Below are 25,729 nucleotides of genomic sequence, written 5' to 3'. Positions count from 1 at the left end.
ATTTGATCGCCCCTATCGGGACTGTCCGTTCACTTGTCTCTTAGATTGTAAGCTCCTTGAGCAGGGACCGTCCCTCTATGTTAAATTGTACAGCGCTGCGTAACCCTAGTAGCGCTTTAGAAATGTTAAGTAGTAGTAGTAGTAGTAGAAGTGAATTCTGCCATGTTCATTAGCATTTTCTAATGACGTATAGCTGCCTCTTAACTTAGGCTCCATGTTATAAAATTAGTCGTCCGCTTAGCCTGAAGTTTATCCTGAATTAGGACTAAGATAAATACCTGCTGACCCTCCAAAATCCTTTCTGTGTTTGGCTCTTATGATCAGACCAGGTCATTTGCTTCATTCAGAGAAAACCATGAAGAGAGCTTACATTTGTCTCATGCTGACCTTCCCCTTCCAGTATTCTCTGACATGCCAAGGGTCTTCTTGGTCACTCTCCAGCCATAGAGCAGCTCAAATGGAAGACGTCCAGTCGACTCCAGAGTACCTCCCTACAGACAAATAGTAAATAAGGCAGATGTCTCGGGAAAAAGAAATTCAGAACCAGTCAACACCTTGCCACCAGCATTTCTATCTTGTTAAAAGTTCTTCATTAGAATCCTCACATTTGGTGTCCTTGGATTTTCTGTTGCCTTTCTCCGTGGCTTTTTTTTTTATGCTCTTTCATTTGCTGTACTTGCGCCCTTCTTTTTCGAAAATAAGCCTGTTAGTCTTCTGCAGGTTATGCACAGAATTGGAGCCCTGCCTACATTTCGCCCATGCTCTGCCCCCTTTGCAAATGTAAGTGAAGTGAGTATTAGCAGAATAGTGCTTAGGCAGCATTCAGACACTTATCGTATAAATACTGGTATTCTAAACATTTAACTGCAAAATAACACACTGGGATGAGAACCAATTTCAACCATCAGTAATAATATTATAAATAGAAGTTCTCATAAAGAAAAGTAAGCATATGAAAAATCAAGGGAGGAAAAAGCCTCAAGACGCTCCCAGCAGTAAACAGTTAGTTTGGTCGAGTAGGACTTCTTCTTCATTGGCATAAAATACCTCCCAATGCTATATAAATTTTTAAAATTAAATTTCAATATTTATCCACATTTAGAAATAGGTAGCTGCATAGTATCTTTCTCCAACTCAGACCATGACTGATGGTGGGCAGCGTTTCATAATAGCTGCGTCAGGGTCATGAGCAGTTGTGTAAAAGAAGCCCTGAGTGAAGTGGAATATTTTCCAAAAATATTAGGTCTAGGGGGCATGCAATGAAGTAACTAAGTAGTAAGTTTAAAACAATCCAGAGAAAATGGTTCTTCACTAAACGTGTAATTCTGGAGTGGCCTAGTGGTTAGGGTGGTGGACTTTGGTCATGAGGAACTGAGTTCGATTCCCACTTCAGGCACAGGCAGCTCCTTGTGACTCTGGGCAAGTCACTTAACCCTCCATTGCCACATTGAGCCTGAAAGCGCGGGGTACAAATGTAACTAAAATAAAGAATGTGGTAAAAGCAGTTAGCTTAGCAGGGTTTTAAAAAGGTTTAGCTAATTTCCTACAAGAAAATTCCAGAAGCCATTATTAAGATGGACTTGGGAAAATTCAGTGCTCTTTTCTAGGATAAGCAACATAAAATCTATTTTACTGTTCTGGGATTTTGCCAGGTACTTGTCATCTGGATTGTCCACTGTTGGAAACAGGATACTGGGCTTGATGGACCTTATGTCTATCCCAGTATATCAATGATTATATTCTTATCCATCATCCCTCCCAAACTCCAGCCATCTTATTTTCTGATGTGGCAGAGAATCTCAGTGGAACAGTGCATGATGGGGAAAGGAAAGACAGGGAGAGGAAGGCTGAGATCAGAGATATATGAAAGATACAGTGAAACATCTCAAAGATATAAATAATGCAGAAATGACATTGGAAAGAATGTTCTAGATCAGGGGTTCTTAACCTGTTTTGATTCCCGCACCCCTTTACCTGATCAATAAAACCCTAACATCCACTTCATAAGCCAAATGTCCACTAATGACTACTGACAGCTACATATGGCCAGTGGTACGGTTATGTCTTAATAACGGCCCTCACTCTGTCTAGAAAGGTAAAATAATATTTCAAGACCTTTCTCCACACCCCATTTGACATGTTCCTGTGTCCCTTGGGCTTGTGGGCACCACTGGTTAAGAACCCCTTGCTCCAGAACAAAAGGTCATGGTATGAAGCTTAAAGGAACCAGGGTTGATTCTTCCATTAAGCAGGCCTAGTCGATTGCCTAGAGCCACAGCAATTTTGAGGGTGACACCACAGACTTCAGCAGACAGAGCTAGTTCCCAGCGCAGAAAAATATGTAACCAGTGTTCAAAGGTAATTTAATTTGAATTTTACGCGCAGTGAAATTGCACTATGAAAGGTTAGTAGGAGAAGTTTCGTGCCTGTCATCTACAGGGGTTTTGCGGTAAGTAGGGCACTTGTGGGCATGTCCAGATGAAACCAGAAGTGCGGTCACACATCAGCGCTGCTCAGTGCTTTTAAAAATTATTTGCACTTTAAGGCTCATATTTAAGTTCAGTAAACCAGGTGGCAGTGTCAGCTTTCACTTCTGGTTCTGCCTGTGTTTGTTCATGTTTGCTTGTATCTGCGCTTAAATCTTGCCCAGGCTTCCTTTTCCTTACAAAAGAGGACAAAACCCGCACTTTAATGTTCCAAATTGAGAAGAAATCTTCTCCTGAAAATCTTCAATGCCACCCCCGAGCCGGTGGCAAGATTTTAGCATGAAGGTCAATATTTGTTTCTGTGCTGCTGCCTGAGCATTGGGAGGGAATCCGACTGACCTCATGAATGGCCATTTCAATGCATTTAAATACAATTTGCGACCATCTTTAGCGCAGACATTAATAGTCATGCTAGAGCCCTCTGAACATTCTGCGCTAGAATGGCGCTAACTGCCTTTAGTGCTGGCGTTAGCTTTTGAGTCTTCTGCTTCCTGCTCCAGCCGCTCATTTCCCAGGAATGGAACGGAAAAGAGTTTGGAGTAATATTTGCACATCTCACTTTTTAAAAGTAGGGTTGTTGCTGGTCGAGTTCTGGATGTGTTACAGCTGTTTTGTAATGCTAGTTTTGTTGTGTAGATTCTGAGTGACTTTTTCTGTGGAAGGATGTTTTATGTTATTCCACTGTTAACGGAGGGAGACTGTATCACTGCTGCTAAGAGAATTTGGAAACAGTTTTTATCTGGGGATTGGTAAATGGAAACATCCTAGATCAGCCCAGCCAGCCATCTCCGAGATTACCTCTGACTTATGCAGTATGGAGTTTTAAATTTTTTATTGCAGTTTGTTTGCAAATGTCACAGTTGACACACCAGACTGTGATGTGATTTTTGAAATATACTTTACTAGTAAAAAAAAAGCCCGTTTCTCATTGAAATGAAATGGACGCTAGCAAGGTAATGACCTTTTGCCATTAATGTTTTTAAGGGAAGTGTTAGGAGAAATGTACTCTGATGGTGAGGGAGAGATCCAATGGGGGGGGGGGGGGGCGGGGGGAGTGTCTGTCAGAGAGAGAAAGAGAGTGAGAGTGATTAAACATTGTTCTCCCCTTCCGTTCTGTCCACTTGCCTCCTCCTTTGATGTCTGTACCTTGGAGTTCAGTGTGTCTTTCGTGGAACATTTTTCTCCCCTTCCGTTCTCTGCAGTTGCCTCCTCCTTAGATATCCGTACCTTGGAGTTCAACTTTCTTGAAAGTGAGAGTCCTGTCAGACGGTTTGTGTGCTTCCCGCCACTGTGGTCCTCTGTTCTCTGGCCTTCCCTGCCCTTGGAGAGCGGAGCACTGACAGCGATTGCGATTGCCTGTGGTTGGTCCCTTCTCCTTCTGATGTCGCGTTTCTTTACCTGGCAACTATACAGAGTTCCCTTGAGGGCAGGGCAGTGATCGGGAGTGCGATTACGAACCCTACGAACACTACACGGCTTCACTGCCACACTGCCACGGAGTCAGCTTCAGAACGTTGGAGGTGCGAATTATTATATTAGATTATGGGGGCAGTTCTATACCAGACACTAATATTTACATGCCCCATACATGCGTAACTGTATCAACTGTAAATCCTGTGTCAATTACGTGGTGCATCATTGCAAGAGGGGCCACCAATACATACTTATAGATGCCTGAGTAAGTCGGTATTTACTTGTGTATATGGCTTGTGAAATGTGTCTTCCTTCCTTGTGTCTAATTATCTGAATTATGTGTTTTTACAGGATTGTAGCAGGGGAGGGGGGTGTTAGTTGGTTGGTTATCATGCTTGTTGAGTTCATTTGTCAAAATCTCAGGAGGAGGGAATGACTTGGAGGACTGCAAGATAACTGAGGAGAAGCATAAAGTGAAGGTTCATCTGGGGTAGCTCATGCCCTTACACCAGCCTGATATAGGGGTGTATTCCTGATTAAAACTGGAAAATGCTTCATTATAGAAAGGGTTTTGCATGCGCTGAACGTGCTCCCATGGAAGGAGTTGGAGAACAAAACAGTCCCAAATTTCAAGAAAGCCTAGGACCGGCACAGATGTTCCGTAGCTGTGGGAAGCGAGGGTCAGACCTATGGTACTGTGGCATGATGGGAAAATGTGCAGCTTCTGAAGGGCCTAGGGCACTGCTTCTCAACCCTCTCCTGGAGGTGCACTGACTGAGCAAGCTAGGTTTTCAGGTCAATCATAATAAACCCTGCATATACTGTAGCGGGTTTCCGATCTATTCATTTACTTGGATTTTGCTCACGCTTTTTTCAGCAGTAGCTCAAGGTGAGTTACATTCAAGTACACTGGATATTTCTCTGTCCCAGGAGGGCTCACAATCTAAGTTTGTAGCTGAGGCAATGGAGGGTTAAGTGACTTGCCCAAGATCACAAGGAGCAGCAGTGGGATTTGAACTGGCCATCTCTGGATTGCAAGACCAGTGCTCTAACCACTAAACCACTCCTCCACTAGCAACATTCCATCTAGAATCTCAAATAGTAGCAACATTCCAGAATCTCAAAAAGTGTCAAATTCCATGTAGAATCTTCAATAGTAGCAACATTCCATATATTTATTTATTTAGATTTTGCTTACACCTTTTTCAGTAGTAGCTCAAGGTGAGTTACATTCAGGTACACTGGGTATTTCTCTGTCCCTGGAGAGCTCATAATCTAAGTTTGTACCTGAGGCAATGGAGGGTTAAGTGACTTGCCCAAGATCACAAGGAGCAGCAGTGGGATTTGAACCAGCCACCTCTGGATTTCAAGACCAGTGCTCTAACCACTAGGCCACTCCTATCTATGCAAATCAGGCTTGGATTTAGGAGTAGGTAGCTGTGTCCAGTGCCCTAACACACATGAGGAGAGGGTACAGCATGTAAGGCCTGTCTAGAGCACTGGGACTCATAAGCCATGCATTGAATCTTGCAAATATATTTTCTGCTACTTCTGCCACTGTTCCATGGATAAGAGGAGTGCTAGCACAGGTCAGGATCAGGTGGGGGAGCAGAGAACCATGCTTAAGAAGAAAATCTGGCAGGTGCACCTCCAGGTAAGGATTGAGAAGCACTGACCTAGAAGTCTTAAAGTGCCGCTAAGGTCTCTGTTACTATTATGTCATATTAGGCCATGACATCACACCTGAAGGAACAGTCTGATGACATCACAATGGCTTGAGATTCTCCATGATTGGAACCAAGGAGGTTTGATAACAGTTGATGGCATGAGCCTATCTGGCCCATAATGTGGGCTGAAGCCAGTAGGCGGACCTTATCGCCTTATCAGTGTAATTGTTTTGGGTGTACCAAGATGGCGGCAGCTGCACTGAGGAGAATTAAAACCTCCTTGGGTGGAGACCGCCTTGTGACATCATGCCGTCTCATGTTATCAAACCTCCTTGACTGGAACATAGCATTTCCGTATGATCTCCACTGGGCAGACTGGGTCCAAATCTACTATCTTCTACTATGTTGCTATGAATGAGTGGATGATGAGACCACTCAGATACGATGCCACAGCCGCATTGAAACATCCTCTGTAACAGAAAGAAACAGGAAGTACTTATTAAGGCACTGAAAACGGTCCTGTTATTACTGCAGTCATGGCTTGGCCCTGGGAGGGTAAAGTGAAGGACGCATTCCTTGTTATGAACCTCATTTCGCTGTATTACTGATTACGTGTCGGCTTGCTGTGCAGTCCAAAGACTGGGGAGTGATGACACGCTGGACCTGGTCATCTCATACACCACCTGACTGAGTCTTCCCAGGACAGGTTAGAGGAGAGAGTGCAGGAGACCCAGAGAATAGAAAGTGTTGCAGAAGAGAGTGAGACATGCATGTTAGCGAACACTGCAGGGTATAGAAAGCATCTCAGGAAGAGAACGTCACAGAACAAAGGGACAGTGAGTGAGCACTGCAGAAAATGTCCAGGGGCTAGAGAGCATAGCAGAGAGTGTCGGTGATCCAAAGGGCGGAGAACACTGCAAGAGAATGCTGAGGATTTCTTACACATAGGATGACCTGCCTGACTCCTCCTCAGCTGTCTCACAACTGCTGGAACTGTTTCTGGGGACAAAAGTCAGTCATTCACCTCTCCCCACCCCAAAGAAAAAAGTGCAGCTATAAACAGCAGTTATCAAATTCCACTGGAGACCTTTATCTCCTGGCTGTAACTCCATAAACTATTGACACAGAACTTCACAACACAAACAGAGACTGAGGAAGAAGGAGGGGAAGTGTGTCAGAGAGACACGCAAGGGAGAAAGAGAGACAGTGAGGTGCAAAAGTGCACTCACACAAACACACACAGAGTAGATAAGAGACTAGAGACACACAAACAGAGAGAGAAACAATGAGAGACACACACACATGAGAGACAGAGAGAAAGACAGAACAGGTGTGTGTGTGTAAGAGAGAGAGAGACACATGTGCACACACAGGTGGAAAGACGAGCTCCTCGTCTTTCCACCTAAGCCCACTTCTCCTCTTCCCCCACTCTCTATCTCAGTTGATGGCACCCTCATCCTCCCCGTCTCATCTGCCCGCAACCTCAGGGTCATCTTCGACTCCTCCCTCTCCTTCTCTGCGCATATCCAGCAGACTGCCAAAACCTGTCGCTTCTTCCTTTTCAACATCAACAAAATTCGCCCTTTCCTCTCTGAGCACACCTCCCGAACTCTCGTCCACGCTCTCATTACCTCTCGTCTCGACTACTGCAACTTGCTCCTCACTGGCCTCCCACTTAGCCATCTATCCCCCCTTCAATCCATTCAGAACTCTGCCGCACGTCTCATATTCCGCCAGAACCGATATACTCATATCACCCCTCTCCTCAAGTCGCTTCACTGGCTTCCGATCAGATACCGCATCCAATTCAAGCTTCTCCTCCTTACTTACAAATGTACTCACTCTGCTGCTCCACCCTACCTCTCTACCCTCATCTCCCCCTATGTTCCTGCCCGTAACCTCCGCTCACATGACAAATCCCTCCTCTCAGTACCCTTCTCCACCATTGCCAATTCCAGGCTCCGCTCATTTTCCCTTGCCTCACCCGATGCCTGGAACAGTCTTCCTGAATCCCTACGCCAAGCCCCCTCCCTACCCATCTTCAAATCCTTGCTTAAAGCTCACCTCTTCAATGCTGCATTCGGAACCTAACCTTTCGAACATATAGGTTGCTCTAACCTATCAGATTAACTGTACATTTGTCTTTTTAGATTGTAAGCTCTTCGAGCAGGGACCGTCCTTCCATGCTAAACTGTACAGCGCTGCGTAACCCTAGTAGCGCTTTAGAAATGTTAAGTAGTAGTAGTAGTAGGAAAATAGAAGGGCTCATTTTCAAAAGAGAAAAATGTCCCAAAAGTGTCATAAAGCAGCATTTGGATGAATTTCTTCTCAAAATGTCCAACAGTATTTTCAAAACCTATTTTGAAGATGTTTTTGTTTTTTTTAATGAAACAAAAAGATAAATTCATAGAACAGAAAACCATCTAGCATGTGGCCATTTTTGAAAAAAAAAAAAAATAGACATTTTGCTATTCAGATTTGGGACATTTAGCACAAAGGGCTCGTTTCTTTATATGGTGCCTGAAAATTCTGCGTGGAAAAAAATACGCCAAGGCATGTTTTGTAAAGTACGCCTAAATTTTATAGAATAGGCTTAAATTTCCACGTGGTATATAGATTAATGCCAAGCGCCTCTCCACACGACCAAATGTAGTTGCGGCCATTTTTGCCATGATTTACTTGGCCTGAATCCTGATGCCTAAATTAGGCGCAGAGCGGATGTATTCTATAACAACATATGCCCATGCCCCGCCCATGGCCACACCCCCTTTCAACTATGCAACTTAGAATTTAGGCGCACCATGTTACGGAATATGCTTAGCGAGTTGTGCGCATAAATCTTAATGCCAATTAGTGCTGATAATTGCTTGTTAACATCCAATTAACAGTGCTGATTAGCTAGTTAAACAATTAAGTTACACTCATTGTTATAGAATACGCTTCGATTTCTGTGCAGAATATCATGATAGACTGCCTCAGCACTATCCGGATAGTATCACTGTTTTAGGATTGTTAGGTTTAGGAGAGAGGATGTTGGGGTAGGTAGTTATTGTACACCACTTGGATTGTTTTAATTTGCTTGTGAGAACTATATAAAAGATTTTAATAATAATAATAGGTACATAAGCATTGCCATACTGGGACAGACCGAAGGTACATCAAGCCTAGCATCCTGCTTCCAACAGTGACCAATCCAGATCACAGGTACCTGGCAGAACCACGAATAGTAGCAACATTCTGGAATCCCAAAGAGTAACAAGATTCCAGAACCCCAAAGAGTAACAAGATTCTAGAATGCCAAATAGTAGCAACATTCCATGTAGAACCCCAAAGAGTAGCAACGTTCTGGAATCCCAAAGAGTAACAAGATTCCAGAACCCCAAAGAGTAGCAAGATTCTAGAATGCCAAATAGTAGCAACATTCCATGCTACTGATCCCAGGGACAGCAGTGGTTCCCCCATGTCCATCTCAATAACAGACTATGGACTTAAGAGCATAAGAACATAAGCATTTTCATACTGGGACAGACCAAAGGTCCATCAAGCCCAGCATCCTGTTTCCAACAGTGGCCAATCCAGGTCACAAGTACCTCGCAAGATCCCAAAAAGAGTAAATCTGATTTTACGCTGCTTATACAAGAAAGAAGCAGTGGTTTTCCCAAGTCCAGCTTAATAATGACTTATAGACTTTTCTTTGAGGAACTTGTCCAAACCCTTTTTGAATACAAAGACTGAGGACACTCCGTGAAGTTTTAAAAACTCAACGAAATAAAAAAATACCTTTTTTAAAGCCTGCTAAGTTAACTGCTTTTACAATGTTCTCCGACAACAAATTCCAGATTTTAATTACACATTAAGTGAAGAAATATTTTCTCTGATTTGTTTAAAATTTACTACTTAGTAGTTTCATTTCGTATCCCCTAGTCCTTATATTTTTGGAAAGAGTAAACAAGCAATTCACATCTACCCATTCAGTCCACTCCGGATTTTATAGATTTCTATGATATTTATTTTCCTTTATTTGATGTACTGTCAATATTCTCCAAGCTGAAGAGCCCTGGGGCTCATTTTTAAAAGAGAAAATGTCTAAAAAGTGGCATAAAACAACATTTGCACGTTTTTCTCATCAAAACGTCCAAATCAATATTTTCTAAGCCCATTTTCCAGACATTTTTCTATGCATTTTATCTGCAGTACATCCAAATCTCAATTGGGTGTCTCAGGGGTGTGTTAAGAGCAGGATTTGAGCATTCCTAAGACCTAAACGTTTTTCTGTCATAATTAAACAAAACAAAAACGTCCAGGACTAAAACTAAGACATTTTGAACTAGACCTGTTTCAATAACAACTAAGCCACATAAAAAGTGCTCTAAATGACCACTGGAGGAATAAAGGAATGACCCCCCCCCTTACTCCCACAGTGGCCACTGACCCACTTCCACTCCCCCCCCCCCCAAGATTAAAAGAAATAGTACATACCAGCCTCTATGACAGCTTCAGATGTTATGGCAGGCAAGTCCTTGGAGTAGCCTAGTGGTCGGTGCAGTGCATTGTGGAGAAGGGGACCCAGGCTCATAATCCATTTTAACTGTTACACTTGTGGTGGAAAGTGTGAGCCCTGCAAAATCCACCAAACACCTACTGTACTCACATATAAGTGACACCTGCAGCCATACAGTACAATGGTGTACAGTATGGGTTTTGGAGGGATCACCATACAATATAAGGTCACAAGTACTTAGCAGAATCCCCCAAAGTACCAAGATTTCATGTTACCTACCCACAGGGACAAGAAGAGCCTTTCCTACTTTAATAGCAGTTTAGGGATTTTTCCTCCAAGAATTTGTCCAAACCTTTTTAAACCTAGAAATCTGGGTGAACCTGGAAGATGTACTGAGTCAAATTGATAAATTAAAGAGTAGTAAATGACCCAGACCAGATGGCATACACCCCAGGGTACTGAACAAACTCAAATATAAATTTGCAGATCTGCTGTTAGTGACCTGTAACTTGTCATTAAAATCATCTGTAGCACCTGAAGATTGGAGGGTGGCCAATGTAGCACCTATTTTAAAAAAGGGGAAAATCCACTGCTTATTTCTGGGATAAGCAGTATTGAACTTTTTCAGGATCTTGCCAGGTATTTGTGACCTGGATTGGCCACTGTTGGAAACAGGATGCTGGGCTTGATGGACCTTTGGTCTGTCCCAGTGTGGCAATACTTATGTACTTATCCAGGGGTGATCCAGGAAATTACAGACCGGTAAGCCTGATGTTAGTGCCAAGCAAAATACTGGAAACTGTTATAAAGAGTACAATCACTAAACACATAGACAACATGATTTAATGGGACAAGATGAACAGGATTCTGCTGCTAGCAATCATTCCTCCTAAGGGGTTGGCAGTGGTGTGGTTGAGGGAGGGTGGTATGGTTTCTCTTCATATCCTTTTGAGGACAGAGCTTCTTATTCCAGGGCTAGTTATGGCACTGATATCCCCTGCTATCAGTGAGATCTCATTCTGTTATTGGGATAGACCCTGGCTATACAGTTCATAGCATGAGAGTTAGGGGAATACTACTACTACTATTTAGCATTTCTATAGCGCTACAAGGCGTACGCAGCGCTGCACAAACATATAAGAAAGACAGTCCCTGCTCAAAGAGCTTACAATCTAATAGACAAAAATAAAGCAAGCAAAGCAATTAATTTGTAGAGGAAAGAGGAGAGGAGGGTAGGTGGAGGCAAGTGGTTACAAGTCAAAAGCAATATCAAAGAGGTGGGCTTTTAAACTAGATTTAAAGATGGTCAAGGATGAGGTAAGACGTAGGGGCTGAGGAAGTCTATTCCAGGCATAGGGTGCAGCAAGACAGAAGGAGCGAAGCCTGGAGTTGGCAGTAGTGGAGAAGGGAACAGATAAGAAGGATTTATCCATGGAGCGGAGTGCACGGGAAGGGGTGTAGGGAAGGACGAGTGTGGAGAGATACTGGGGAGCAGCAGAGTGAGTACATTTATAGGTTAGTAGAAGAAGCTTACAATCTAATAGACAAAAAAATAAAGCAAGCAAATCAATTAATGTGTAGAGGAAAGAGGAGGGAGGTGGAGGCGAGTGGTTACAAGTCAAAAGCAATGTTAGAGGTCGGCTTTCAATCTAGATTTAAAGATGGTCAAGGATGGGGCAAGACGTAGGGGCTCAGGAAGTTTATTCCAGGCGTAGGGTGCAGCGAGACAGAAGGAGCGAAGTCTGGAGTTGGCAGTAGTGGAGAAGGGAACAGATAACGATTTATCCATGGAGCGGAGTGCACGGGAAGGGGTGTAGGGAAGGATGAGTGTGGAGAGATACTGGGGAGCAGCAGAGTGAGTACATTTATAGGTTAGTAGAAGAAGTTTGAACAGGATGCGAAAACGGATAGGGAGCCAGTGAAGCGACCTGAGGAGAGGGGTAATATGAGTAAAGCGACCCTGGCGGAAGACGAGACGGGCAGCAGAGTTTTGAACCGACTGGAGGGGGGAGAGGTGACTAAGTGGGAGGCCAGCAAGAAGCAGATTGCAATAATCTAAGCGGAATGAGCCCTTCTGCTGTACCACTAGAGGTGGTGTAACTGTGGTAGTCCTGACATTCTTCTGCTCACCTCTGAATCTTCTCTCTTTCTCTCTCCCCACAGCGCTGCAAAGATCGACTCAACTCATTGGCCATTTCTGTCATGAACCAGTGGCCAGGGGTAAAGTTGCGAGTCACAGAAGGCTGGGATGAGGATGGCCACCATTCAGAAGAGTCACTGCACTACGAGGGCCGGGCTGTGGACATCACCACCTCAGATCGTGACCGCAATAAGTATGGCTTACTGGCCCGATTGGCTGTGGAAGCTGGCTTTGACTGGGTATTCTACGAGTCCAAAGCCCACATCCACTGCTCTGTAAAATCAGGTAAGAGCTAGAAGCACAGGTTGAGAGGGTCTACAGGAACCTTAGAACTGCTGAGTCCTCTGTGTCACCTGTTAGCGGAGGCTCAAAGCATGTCCATGTTTACACTATAGAAGATGACTCTTATGGTAGACGATGGTTGTTTCATGCAGTTTGGGAGCAAAGGGAAGCTGTGTTTGGGGTCCGTCTACTCTTTCATTTGGGGACTTGAATGCTGTGTTCATGCATCTTGTGAGTGAGGTTGAAGCCGAGAAACTTTTGAGGTGTTTCCAAGGGAGGATTCAGTAACTACCCTGTTCTACTATTACTACTACTTACCATTTCTATAGCGCTACTAGACATACGCAGCGCTGTACACTGAACATATAAGAGATAACGTCCTGATAATGTTCCTTCGGGTCTGTCTCAGCTTCTTAGAGGTTTTTCGGACTGATGAGGAAGTTCGCACGGCAGCTTTGTTGAAAGATTCACAACAATAAGCTGAACATCTGAAGTCTTTTCCTCCATTCATAGAGAAAAGTAAGATCGGACAAGCTTGCCACTATTTATGATCAGAGGGTTCTCTTGAGCAAGATAATTGCCATATAGTGTATTCAATTTTTTTATAATGGCAATTATTAGGCATTGCGTGCGTGCTCATGAAGGTTTGCCACACTGGAGTCCAGTACCATGCATTTTATTTGCTCACTTTACGCAGTTACTTAGCCAGGGTGCGGACTGAAAATTGCCACTAACCAGCTCAGGATTCTACTCTGCCCTAACTTCACTCCCGGACAACCCACAAACTGGCCATTTAAATCACTTTCAATATTGACCCCCAAATAGAATAAAAGTTCTGCAGGAAACAGAATGCACCATGGAATTTTTATGGGTAGAAATCCCATGTGTGAAGGGACAGAGAATAGCAATGGGGGTATACTACCATCTCCCCAATCAGAATGAACAGACAGAAGATAGAAATGCTAACCGATTTGGCAACTAAATTATAATGAGTGATTGCAATTATCCCAGCATTGACTGGGGCAAATGTCACATGAAGACACGCTAGATGAAATAAATGACTGCTTCACGGCACAGCCGGTTCTGGAACCAATAAGAGGAGACCTGTTTTGGACCACAGGATTTGTCGCAAAAGGTAACGGTTTTACAGCCACTTGCAACAGTGATCGTTACATGATCAAAACTGAGTTAATAACTGGATGGAGAACGTAACGGAATTCTGTTGTTACCATTTAACTTTCAAAAGGGTGATTAGAATAAAATGAAGAAAATGGTTTAAAAAAAACATGTACAGCTGTAAAGGTTAAAAGGCCCATTTCAGATAGATTATGGAGATGGTAATTGAGACGACCAAATCAGCTGTACTCAATTCTTCTCGTATTTTACAAAAAGCTCTGCTGAACATGGAGTCTTCTGTAAAATCCCTGTATGGATGTAGGCAAATACATGTATATTTGCAGCATGTACAGGGGGAATTTCAAAAAGGTGTATGATCCCACAGAGCTTTACATGAGCTGATTTTGCAATCTGCACTGTAGTTGCTAGCACTTATACCACCCGGTATCGTCATCACCCTGGTTCCTCCTGATACCTCTCTCAAACCAACCCCTCCCTTCATAATGGAAGGCTTCAGCCATGAACTGGATAGATTTTAGGTCCAAGGAACACTTACTGCCATTGGATGGAGTGGAGCAGTAACCTAGTTTTTAAAGTAGCAGGCTGTGCACTAGAGAGACCAGGGTTCAAATCACGCTGACACTCCTCCCTGTGTCCTTGGGAAAGTCATTTGACCTTCCATTGCCTCATGCCCTCCAGGAACAGGGAAATACCTATTGTACGTGAATATAACTTGTCTTGTTTATTTGCGTGGACCTATTAGAGGTAGAAATGGGAGGGAGGAAGGGAGTAAAAGGTGCTAAAAGACAGCAGCAGGATATAGAAGTGACGGAGGACAGGAAGGCAGTGGACTGGTGGGCAGGAAAGGTTACAGCTGGGGCTGGAGAGGCTTAGCCTCCCTAAACCTCTTATATAGGGCGCTTGTGTTTGGAGAAGGTGCAGAGAAGGGCGATGAAAATGATAAAAGGGATGGAACGACTTCCCTATGAGGAAAGGCTAAGACAGTTAGGGCTCTTCAGCTTGGAGAAAAGGCGGCTGAGGGGTGATATGATAGAAGTCTACAAGATAATGAGCGGAGTAGAGCAGACAGATGTGAGCGTTTGCTTACACTTTCAAACAATAATAGAACCAGGGGACACAAGATGAAGCTAGAATATGGTAGATTTAAAACAAACAGGAGAAAGTTTTTCTTTACTCAGCATTTAGTTGGACTCTGGAACTCGTTGCCGGAGAATGTAGTGACAGCAGCTGGCCTTACGGAATTTAAAGGGGGTTTGGACAGATTCCTGCGGGAAAAGTCCATTGAACATTATTCATTTTTTTTTTTGTGGTTTTGCCGGGTTCTTGAAGCCTGGATTGGCCGCTCGATTGTGTCGAGTCTTTTCTTCAATAAAGAAGTTTTTATGATATTGTCTCCAGGATTTGTATTTCCGTGGTCAAACATCCCACTTTTTACCTATATCTGTAAATTTAAAACGAATCAGAGAAAATTGTTCTTCACTCAACGTGTAATTAAACTCTGGAATTCATTGCCAGAGAATGTGGTAAAGGCGGTTAGCTTAGCATAGTTTTAAAAAGGTTTGGATGGCTTCCTAAAGGAAAAGTCCACAGAACATTATTAAATTGGACTTGGGGAAAATCCACTATTTCTGGGATAAGCAGTATAAAATGTTTTGTACTTTTTTGGGATCTTGCTAGGTATTTGTGACCTGGATTGGCCACAGTTGGAAACAGGATGCTGGGCTTGATGGACCTTTGGTCTGTCCCAGTATGGCAATACTTATGTACTTATGCCCATATCCCGCCCATGCATTTACAAATTAAGGCAGTTGTGTGCATTGTAAAATTTAAAAGTCTATTAAACATTAACACACATGCACAAATGGCGCCTAACTTTAGATGCCAAGTTATAGAAGGGCCCTTTTACTAAGCTGTGTAAGCGTCTACACGCTTCCAATGAGCACCAGTTCCAAGTTACCGCATGGCTTGGGCGGTAATTTCATTTTTGACACGCATCCAATACGCTTGTCAGAAAATATTTTTATTTTCTGGTGCATGGTTGGTAATCGGCATTTGAATGAGCGTTGACCATTACCGCCCGGTTAACGCATGAGACCTTACTGCTAAGTCAATGGCTGGCGGTAAGTTCTCAGAACCAAAATGGACATTCCAATTTTCAGCCCCCCCCCCACCCAAGGCGCTGAAAAATGATTCTGTGCCTGTCCAAAACACGCACCTACGCTAGCGCAGACCATTTTTCAGTGCACCTTAGTAAAAGGACCCCAGAATGAGAAGGTAGATATTGTCAACAGTTTTCAAGGGATGCATGTCACAGTTTAGCCACAGGGTGTCACTGTCCCAACACAACAGGCAGCTAGTAGCATATTGCATTATTGTGCATAGCAACCATTAAGAAAGCTATATACAAAATCATGTACGGCGTAGTCCCAGGATACTTGACAGATCTCATAGACTTACCAATAAGAAACAAAGTCAGATCATCAAGATCCTACCTAAACCTACACTACCCAAATTGCAAAGGTCTGAAATACAAAACAACTTACGCAGCCGGCTTCTCCTACATAAGCGCACAACTACGGAATGGGCTCCCAAAAGCTGTGAAAACAATCCACGACCTCTTGAACTTCAGGAAATCACTAAAAACCTACCTCTCCAAAAAGGCCTACCCCAACGACCCCACGTAACCCTCTTCACCTACCAACACAGCATGACTATGATTGCACAGGACATCACGCAATCTTTATCCATTTCGACCCTCCACTTATACATCATACGATCACTATACAACTTTGTATTTGTTATCCACCGACTGGGCAAACGCCTTTGACGGTACTATGTAAGCCACATTGAGCCTGCAAATAGGTGGGAAAATGTGGGATACAAATGCAACAAATAAATAGATAAATATGGTTCAGTCACAATGTTTTACAGTAAAAGTTACAACAAAGAAAATGAAATACATATTGATTCATTAAGATCCAGCCCAACAGGGATGAGAGATGGGGTGTGGCAAGTAGTGGGGGGGGGGGGGGGGGGAGGGTTTGCTTGGAATGATTTCTAATGCATCTGTATGTATGTTTGTATTTTGTTTCTGTGTCTGTCTGTCATAAGTACATAAGTATTGTCATACTGGGAAAGACCAAAGGTCCATCAAGCCCAGCATCCTGTTTCCAACAGCGGCCAATCCAGGTCACAAATACCTGGCAAGATCCCAAAAAAGTACAAAAACATTTTATACTGTTTATCCCAGAAATAGTGGATTTTCCCCAAGTCAATTTAATAATGGTCTATGGACTGTTCCTTTAGGAAGCCGTCCAGACCTTTTTAAACCCCGCTAAGCTAACCGCCTTTACCACATTCTCTGGTAACGAATTCCAGAGTTTAATTACACGTTGAGTGAAGAAAGATTTTCTCCGATTCGTTTTAAATTTACTACATTGTAGATTCATCGCATGCCCCCTAGTCCTAGTATTTGTGGAAAGAGTAAACAAATGATTCACGTCTACCCGTTCCACTCCACTCATTATTTTATAGACCTCTATCATATCTCCCCTCAGCCGTCTTTTCTCCAGGTTCCAAAAGCTGCACATACAGACAGAACATGACCTTATACAAAATAAAGGACCACAAAAAAACATGCAGACAAAAACTGACCTGGAGACCCCCCCCCCCCCCTCCCCCTGCAAGAAAGACAGACTTGTCTATAAGCAGTGCAATACTGGAGAAAGAGAGAAATGAATTTTCCCTTGTATTCTATTAAATAAAAAAATATATATATATAGAAAAAAAGCACACACATCACAATCCTTAAAGTATATATTTTTTCTTTTCTACCTTTGTGGTCTGGGCACTTTTTAAAAATGTCGTGTCTGTTCCACTTTCTGTGTCCGTCTTCTCCTAAATTCTTTTCCAGATCTGCCCTTTCATTTGTTCTCTCTCCTCTTATCCTTCTTCTCAGGGAAGATAAAATAAACTTCCCAATGGATAGTGAAAATCAACATTAAAATATTTTCATTAAAATACTTGTTGAATAGCCAAAACTTCAAACGTTTTCCAAATATCAGGCAGAGACTTCCAGAGACCCTCAACCAGTAAAGAAGTAGCAAATGCATAAAAATAGAAGTATTATTATTACATCTAATATTTAACATGCTGCAAAAAAAAAAAACCAGAAAACAAAATGGATCGATGTGGCTAAAGGACATAATCCTAGAATTACAACATTTTAAAACCAACCAGCAATAACCTAACCAAATACACCAAATATCGAATTAATGCCACTTTTTGGAATAGCCAGGTTTTAAGAGCTTTCCGAAAATAGCATAGTGGAACTGATGGCTAATGACATTTGGTTCTTTCCCCACCATTTAGCTGCTTCATAAGTAAAAGAAGCATCTACTATAGATTTATATTGAACCCCTAGTGATGAAGGAAATTGTAACCTCTTAACGATATCGCTTGTAGCATATATAATGGGGCAGAATCATGCGATATCAGAAAGACCAAACAGCACAGCTTGAAAACCTCATGGGCCTCAATAGGAAGGCAGTGAAGCCTCGCAAGTAGAGGTTTGGTGCCCTCAAATCTACTACTACTACTTAACATTTCTAAAGCGCTACTAGGGTTACGCAGCGCTGTACAATTTAACATGGAAGGACAGTCCCTGCTCAAAGAGCTTACAATCTAATAGATAAGAGTGAGACAAATATAGGCCAATCAAGCCATTGTGACATCACTGATGAGGTTGGCTCTTAGGCATTGGTGGAATGAGGCATTATGACATCACAATCTCAGCTCTGGTTAAATCACTGCTATATGTAATACTACTACTACTACTTAACATTTCTAGAGCGCTACTAGGGTTACGCAGCGCTGTACAATTTAACATGGAAGGACAGTCCCTGCTCAAAGAGCTTACAATCTAATAGATAAGACTGAGACAAATATAGGACAATCAAGCCATTGTGACATCACTGATGAGGTTGGCTCTTAGGCATTGGTGGAATGAGGCATTATGACATCACAATCTCAGCTCTGGTTAAATCACTGCTATATGTAATACTACTACTACTACTTAACATTTCTAGAGCGCTACTAGGGTTACGCAGCGCTGTACAGTTTAACAAAGAAGGACAGTCCCTGCTCAAAGAGCTTACAATCTAATAGATAAGAGTGAGACAAATATAGGCCAATCAAGCCATTGTGACATCACTGATGAGGTTGGCTCTTAGGCATTGGTGGAATGAGGCATTATGACATCACAATCTCAGCTCTGGTTACTACTACTACTACTACTACTACTACTTAACATTTCTAAAGCGCTACTAGGGTTACGCAGTGCTGTACAATTTAACATGGAAGGACAGTCCCTGCTCAAGGAGCTTACAATCTAAAAAGACAGGTGTACAATCTAAAGACAAGTGTAGAGTCCGTCTGGTAGGTGATACTATATTTCATGAGAGGTTAGGTGCCGAACGCGGCATTGAAGAGGTGAGTTTTAAGCAGAGATTTGAAAATGGGTAGGGAGGGAGCTTGGCGTAGGGGTTGAGGAAGATTGTTCCAGGCGAAGGGTGAGGCAAGGCAGAATGAGCGGAGCCTGGAGTTGGCAGTGGTGGAGAAGGGAACTGACAGGAGGGATTTGTCCTGTGAGCGGAGGTTATGGGCGGGGACATAGGGGGAGATGAGGGTAGAGAGGTAGTGAGGAGCCGCAGACCGGGTGCATTTGTAGGTAAGGAGGAGAAGCTTGAATTGTATGCGGTATCTGATCGGAAGCCAGTGAAGTGATTTGAGGAGAGGAGTGATGTGAGTATATCGGTTCTGGCGGAATATAAGACGTGCGGCAGCGTTCTGAACGGATTGAAGGGGGGATAGATGGCTACGTGGGAGGCCGGTGAGGAGTAGGTTGCAGTAGTCAAGGCGAGAGGTAATGAGAGCATGGACGAGAGTTCGTGTGGTTTGCTCAGATAGGAAAGGGCGAATTTTGCTGATGTTGAAGAGGAAGAAGCGACAGGTCTTTGCAGTCTGTTGGATATGCGCAGAGAAGGAGAGGGAGGAGTCGAAGATGACTCCGAGGTTGCGGGCAGATGGGACGAGGAGGATGAGGGTGTTATCAACTGAGATAGAGAGTGGAGGAAGAGGAGAGGTGGGTTTGGGTGGGAAGACGAGGAGCTCGGTTTTGGCCATGTTTAGCTTCAGGTGGCGGTTGGACATCCAGGCTGCAATGTCAGATAAGCAGGCCGATACCTTGGCCTGGGTCTCCGTGGTGATGTCTGGTGTGGAGAGATATAGCTGGGTGTCATCAGTATAAAGATGATACTGAAAACCATGAGATGAGATCAGTGAGCCTAGGGAGGAGGTGTAGATTGAGAAGAGAAGCGGTCCAAGGACAGATCCCTGGGAACTCCAACAGGCTTTAAAAATCAGATGTGGTTCTCTGTTTTGCAATAGCTGGATTCTCCTACAGAAGCGTCAGTAGAAAAAAATTAAACGATTCCTATTCTGCATTAAAACAGGAGTTTGTTTCCTTGATCTCCACAATATACTTTATACTTTCACCAGAAAAGAACGATTACAGGAGCAACAGGTCCCCTGGCGGACTGTTATGGGTGCAACTGCCAGAAAAATATGTTTGGTTTGGGTCCCGAGAGATGGGACTTAGGAATTATTTTCAAGGCCTAGTTTTTGGAGGATTCATTCTCCTGCTCTCCAGGCTCATCCCCCATCGTTTCCTCCTCTACAAGATCAGCTTTCCAAGTCATCCCCTCTTAACTACCAGCAAAGACCTAATCCCCTCTCACCCCCCCCCCAAAAAACGCATTCCCTCTCCTAATTCATTCCTTCTCTCTGATTCCCCTTTTCTTCCTTCCATTGCCCCCATCTCCTCCTCCTCCATTGCTCTGCCTTCCTCTCCTTTCCCCCTCCCTAGCATCTTCCAGCTGATTCCTCTTGTGCACCGTCACCTTTACTCCTCAATGGTCCCCCCATTTCCACTGCAGTCCCAGCACCGCCTGCGGGAGCTTTGAAACACATGTGCTGGTCATCTAGGTGCGTGTGCACTTCCATGTGCATATTCTTACCAGAGTCTTTTTCTGCACATAAAACATCATACTTCATAATTCTACCCCCACTGTGACACCTCAGTGACCCAATCTCCTGCCGCTGTAAGCAGGAACTCGGTAAACTAATACTAAACTAAGTATATGGAATGTTGCTAGTGGAATAGCAACATTCCATGTAGAATCTCAAATAGTAGCAACAGAATCTCCAATAGTAGCAACATTCCATGTAGAATCTCAAGTAACAACAACATTCCAGAATCTCCAATAGTAGCAACATCCCATGTTCCACTGCACTAACCACTAGGCTACTCCTCCACTAGCAACATTCCATCTAGAAGCCTGCCCTTGCAGATCAGCAATGCGGCCGCGCAGGCTTCTGTAAGACTCACAGAAACAGAAGCCTGCGCGGCCGCATTGCTGATCTGCAAGGGCAGGCTTCTACATTACTACTACTACTTATCACTTCTATAGCGCTACAAGGCATACGCAGCGCTGTACACCATACATGAAAAGACAGTCTCTGCTCAAAGAGCTCACAATCTAAAGAGGACAGGCAAACAGACAGAACAACTAAGAGGTAAGGGAATTAAAGAGGTGGGGATAAAAGGGTACAGGGCAAGTGAGTACTGGTTAGGAGTCGAAAGCAGCGTTAAAGAGGTGGGCTTTTAGCCTGGATTTGAAAACAGCCAAAGACGGGGCAAGTAACATAGAAATACAAGTAAAAATGAAAATAACAATTTAAGTAGATTATAATATTAGATTTTGACACAGTAAATAGTAGTAATTAATGAGATATATATTCTCACAAAAGAAAAGATATTTGTAGACAATTTGTTAAATTAATGGTGTCACAAAGGACACCAATACTTGTCTGAAAAAGACATGTATTACATCTTGTAATTATTATTTTAAATAAGTTATAATCATTAACATCTTTCTTGACGTAAAAAATATAAAAATTTGTATTCATCATTACCTTTTGTATCCAAAAAATCCACTTGTAATATCTAATAAAGAACATATGTTCATATATCAATTAATATGGAAATAAGCTGACGTCCAAGCTATTGATTGGTATGTTTAATGCTAATAAATGTAATGTAATGGAAATGAAAATAGTGTGATAAGATGGAGTGGAGGAATGGCCTAGTGGGTTAGGGTGGTGGACTTTGGTCCTGGGGAACTCAGTTTGATTCCCACTTCAGGCACAGGCAGCTCCTTGTGACTCTGGGCAAGTCACTTAACCCTCCATTGCCCCATGTAAGCCGCATTGAGCCTGCCATGAGTGGGAAAGTGCAGGGTACAAATGTAACAAAAATAAAATAGATACTATTGGAGATTCTACATGGAATGTTGCTACTATTGGAGATTCTACATGGAATGTTGCTATTCCACTACCAACATTCCATGTAGAAGGCTGCACAGGCTTCTGTTTCTGTGACGTGCAGGACATCAGACTCACAGAAGCCTGCGCGGCCACATTGGTGATCTGCAAGGGCCGACTTCTACATGGAATGTTGCTAGTGGAATAGCAACATTCCATGTAGAATCTCCAATAGTAGCAACATTCCATGTAGAATCTCAAATAGTAGCAACAGTGGAGGAGTGGCCTAGTGGTTAGGGTGGTGGACTTTGGTCCTGAGGAACTGAGTTTGATTCCCACTTCAGGCACAGGCAGCTCCTTGTGACTCTGGGCAAGTCACTTAACCCTCCATTGCCCCCCCCCATGTAAGCCACATTGAGCCTGCCATGAGTGGGAAAGCGCGGGGTACAAATAAAAAAAAAAGAAAGAAATTAACCTACATCTATACGGTGACCAATCCTAAAATCTGTAGTACCTAAAGTGTTTAAAAACGGATGATACCAGAATTTCGAGCAGGACCACACATCCCATAGTGCATTTGATGGACTGTTACAAAGTCTCTCTCTGGGGTCTGGTGACTGGAAGCTCAGAGGTGACAGCAGGGGAGGGTCAGGGACCTGGTTGGCCCCTTGGTCCTTCGGCACACAGCTGGGTTAATAACTCTGGCTCCGTCTGGATAGCAGGTCAGTCTGGTAAGTACCTTCTCACTGAACTCAAGTAATGTTTTCCACAAGACTCTTTTGATGTTACAAAATTTTGTTTTCTGTCCCAGAGCTGCGTGTGTCCGGCTTTCCCCCTGGTTCCTCTGTGCGTGCAGCATGGAGGGGGGCCTCTAGAACTGGAGTAGAAGGGATGCTGGGACCCCCATGGGACTGTAGGACATGGGTGTCACATCAGCTGCAGGCAGAGGACAGCGAGAGACGATGCCTGAGTGTGACTCGGTAAGTATTCTCATAGTACTGAACTGTCCACTGAGTGCCCCTCCCCCCCAGCAACTAGCCCACCACTCTGGTCACATGATCATCTAAATAGATCAGATTTATCTGACAAAACCTTTTCCTTGTGAAACTGTGTTAGTTAAGGATCCTGTAACCCACTGGTCTGAAGGTAAAGGAGGGGTTAGAAGGTCATGGTCTTGGGTGGAACAACCAAAATGGTCTACATATCAGGGGCGTAGCCAGACCTTTCATTTTGGGTGGGCCCAGAATTTGGATGGGTGGGCCTTCCAAAATCCACCCTCCGTTGTCCTGCATCTTTCTCCCTCTCCTGCACTCCCAGATCCTGCATTCCCCGCTCCCCGAGGCCCAGCATCTCTCCCCTCTCTGAAACTACCCTCATACCTAGGTACTTTCCACAACAGCAATGTACATCCACTGCCTGGCCAGCCAGCCCCTCAGGCTTCCCTCTGCCATGTCCTGCCAGGTAGGAAGTGAGGGCAGGGCAAAAGAAAGCATCTAAATGTGACAGAGACATGCATGGCGGCTGCTGCTGAGAAAGGTGCTGAGGTAGAACAGAGAAGGCAGGTACTGTGGAGCTCCAAGCGGGAAGTAAATGCCAGATTTGGGGGTGGAGGAGAGGGAGAGAGATGAGTGAGGCAGCCACTGCTGAACTATTTTGGAGGCCAGACAAGGTGGGCCTGAGCCAAGAATGGGTGGACATGTGCCCACCCAGGGCCCACCCATAGCTACGCCAATGCTACGTATTCCAATCGGGTATTTTCTCTGTCCCTACTGGGCTCCCAATCTGATTTTCTACCTGGGGAAATGGAGCTGCAATGGGAATTGAACTAGGTTCCTCCATTACTCTGAGTTACAGGATCGTAGACGTGATTTCACATGGAGAAGATATAAACAAACAAACTTGGATCTTTTCTTTGACGTCTGAAGTCCGTTGGGAGTGGAAGATAACTTGAATACCTGGGCTGTAATTTGCCATGAGCTTGGATTTGGAAGAGGGTGTAGTTGAAACTCAAACTCATATTCATATGAAGTGACCAGAGAGGCAGTTTAAGCAGTGGCAGAATGCAGTAGATGTGGCTGGTCTGGTTTCTAGAAAAGCTTTGATACTGGTCCATATAGGAGACTGGTGAGCACATTGGAGTGGAGGAGTGGCCTAGTGGTTAGGGTGGTGGACTTTGGTCCTGAGGAACTGAGTTCAATTCCCGGCACAGGCAGCTCCTTGTGACTCTGGGCAAGTCACTTAACCCTCCATTGCCCCATGTAAGCCGCTTTGAGCCTGCCATGAGTGGGAAAGTGCAGGGTACAAATGTAACAAAAAAAAGAAAATAAAAAATTGTCCAGTCTGAGAACTAGAAGGAAAATGATAAGACTGGTAGAAAAACATAATTCAGACGGGGTCCACTCTGGTGAAGGAAAAATGGGTAGCGGGAGAACCACAGGAATCCGTGCAAAAGGTCTGATCCTGTTCAATGACTTTATGAGTGACATTAGGTGAGGGCTAGAAGGGAAACTGGGTCTGTTGGTGGATAAGAAAACCTGCAAGGTGGGTTGAGAAGGATTTGAGAAGATGGAAGATGATTTTAAAAACGGAGAATTGCTGAACAGCATTACAACATTTAAGGGTCTGAAAGGATGTGAGGATTTGAAAATCAAAGCCCCATATGTACTTTGCCCCCCCCTCCATCCACCCCTTGTCTTTCATTGGTTGCATTTAGCCTTTGGGATGGGGGGGGGGGGGGGATTTACCTGGGCGGGTCAGTTTGAAAACCGAACTCTGTAGAACTGAGCTTCCAAATGGGGTCACCAAACCCACATTTGAGGTTGTGACCTGGGTGGGTGGGATCTCTATAGGTACATTATTATTCTGTACCTCCAGGGAGGGAGGGGGGTGGTCACACAATTTTATTTGGTCATGATTGTGGTGTCATCGCCACAAAAAGATTGATAAGCACGCTGTATAAGAAGGAAGAGAAAGAGGGAGATATGATTCAAACATTCAAATCTCCAGCAGGCTTCAGTAAGGCAGCAACAGGAAACATTCTGTAGTCCAGATCATTCTCTTTTTTTGCAGTCTGATTATTTTTTTGAGTTTTATATTGAGCTGCTTTAATTTCAAATGTCTGTCTATTAAGATTGTGGAAATCTCTGGGACTTCGCTCCCTCCGTAAATGGAAATCAATAGGTGGGAATGAGAAACTAAAGAATACGAGAGCATTATGTGAATCCGAAGGGAGGAATGTGTGAGGAAATGCGTTTTACCCCAAGAGGGGGGGGGGGGGGGGGTCGACACCTGGGACAGATTTCAAACCCTGGCAGAATTCAAGCATAAGTTCAAACAGACACTAATGGCCCATAATATCGAGGGGGGGGGGGGGGGGAAAGGTAGACCAGAGATTGAATAAAGATCTATTCTGACCCCATTAAGGACAAAGAATGGATCTGCAGATAAAGTATGTAAAGTGCTTTGACCAATTGGTTGGAAAGTCAGTATAATAAACATGAAAAAACCCATAAACAAAGGCAGTGCATCAAATCCAGAACCTTTTACCTCCTTTAAGGCAGCAGACACAACTGGGCAGATGGGGGAGAGGGGGGATTATATGTATCATGAACATGTATGCAGTGTAAATGTTTAGAATAACTGCACATCTGCGCATAAGAGCTACAATTCTTCCCATTCCGTGAATAGCCGCTTCACTTCCATTGTGTGTGTTTGCAAGGGG

At 43.8% G+C, this 25,729-nt stretch overlaps 1 protein-coding gene across 1 annotated transcript in view; it reads left to right on the top strand.

Annotated features, from left to right (window-relative positions):
* Nucleotides 1-25,729, top strand: part of IHH (Indian hedgehog signaling molecule) — a 125,378-nt gene that overhangs the window by 68,003 nt on the left and 31,646 nt on the right. The window contains exon 2 of the mRNA XM_030210239.1: nt 12,231-12,492. Coding sequence (XP_030066099.1) covers nt 12,231-12,492 — 262 coding nt within the window. The remainder of the gene's footprint in view (nt 1-12,230; nt 12,493-25,729) is intronic.

Source organism: Microcaecilia unicolor, chromosome 7, assembly GCF_901765095.1.
Source record: "Microcaecilia unicolor chromosome 7, aMicUni1.1, whole genome shotgun sequence".
NCBI lineage: Eukaryota > Metazoa > Chordata > Amphibia > Gymnophiona > Siphonopidae > Microcaecilia > Microcaecilia unicolor.
Note: the sequence above shows the minus strand (reverse complement) of the source record. Positions and strands in the feature narration are given on the sequence as shown.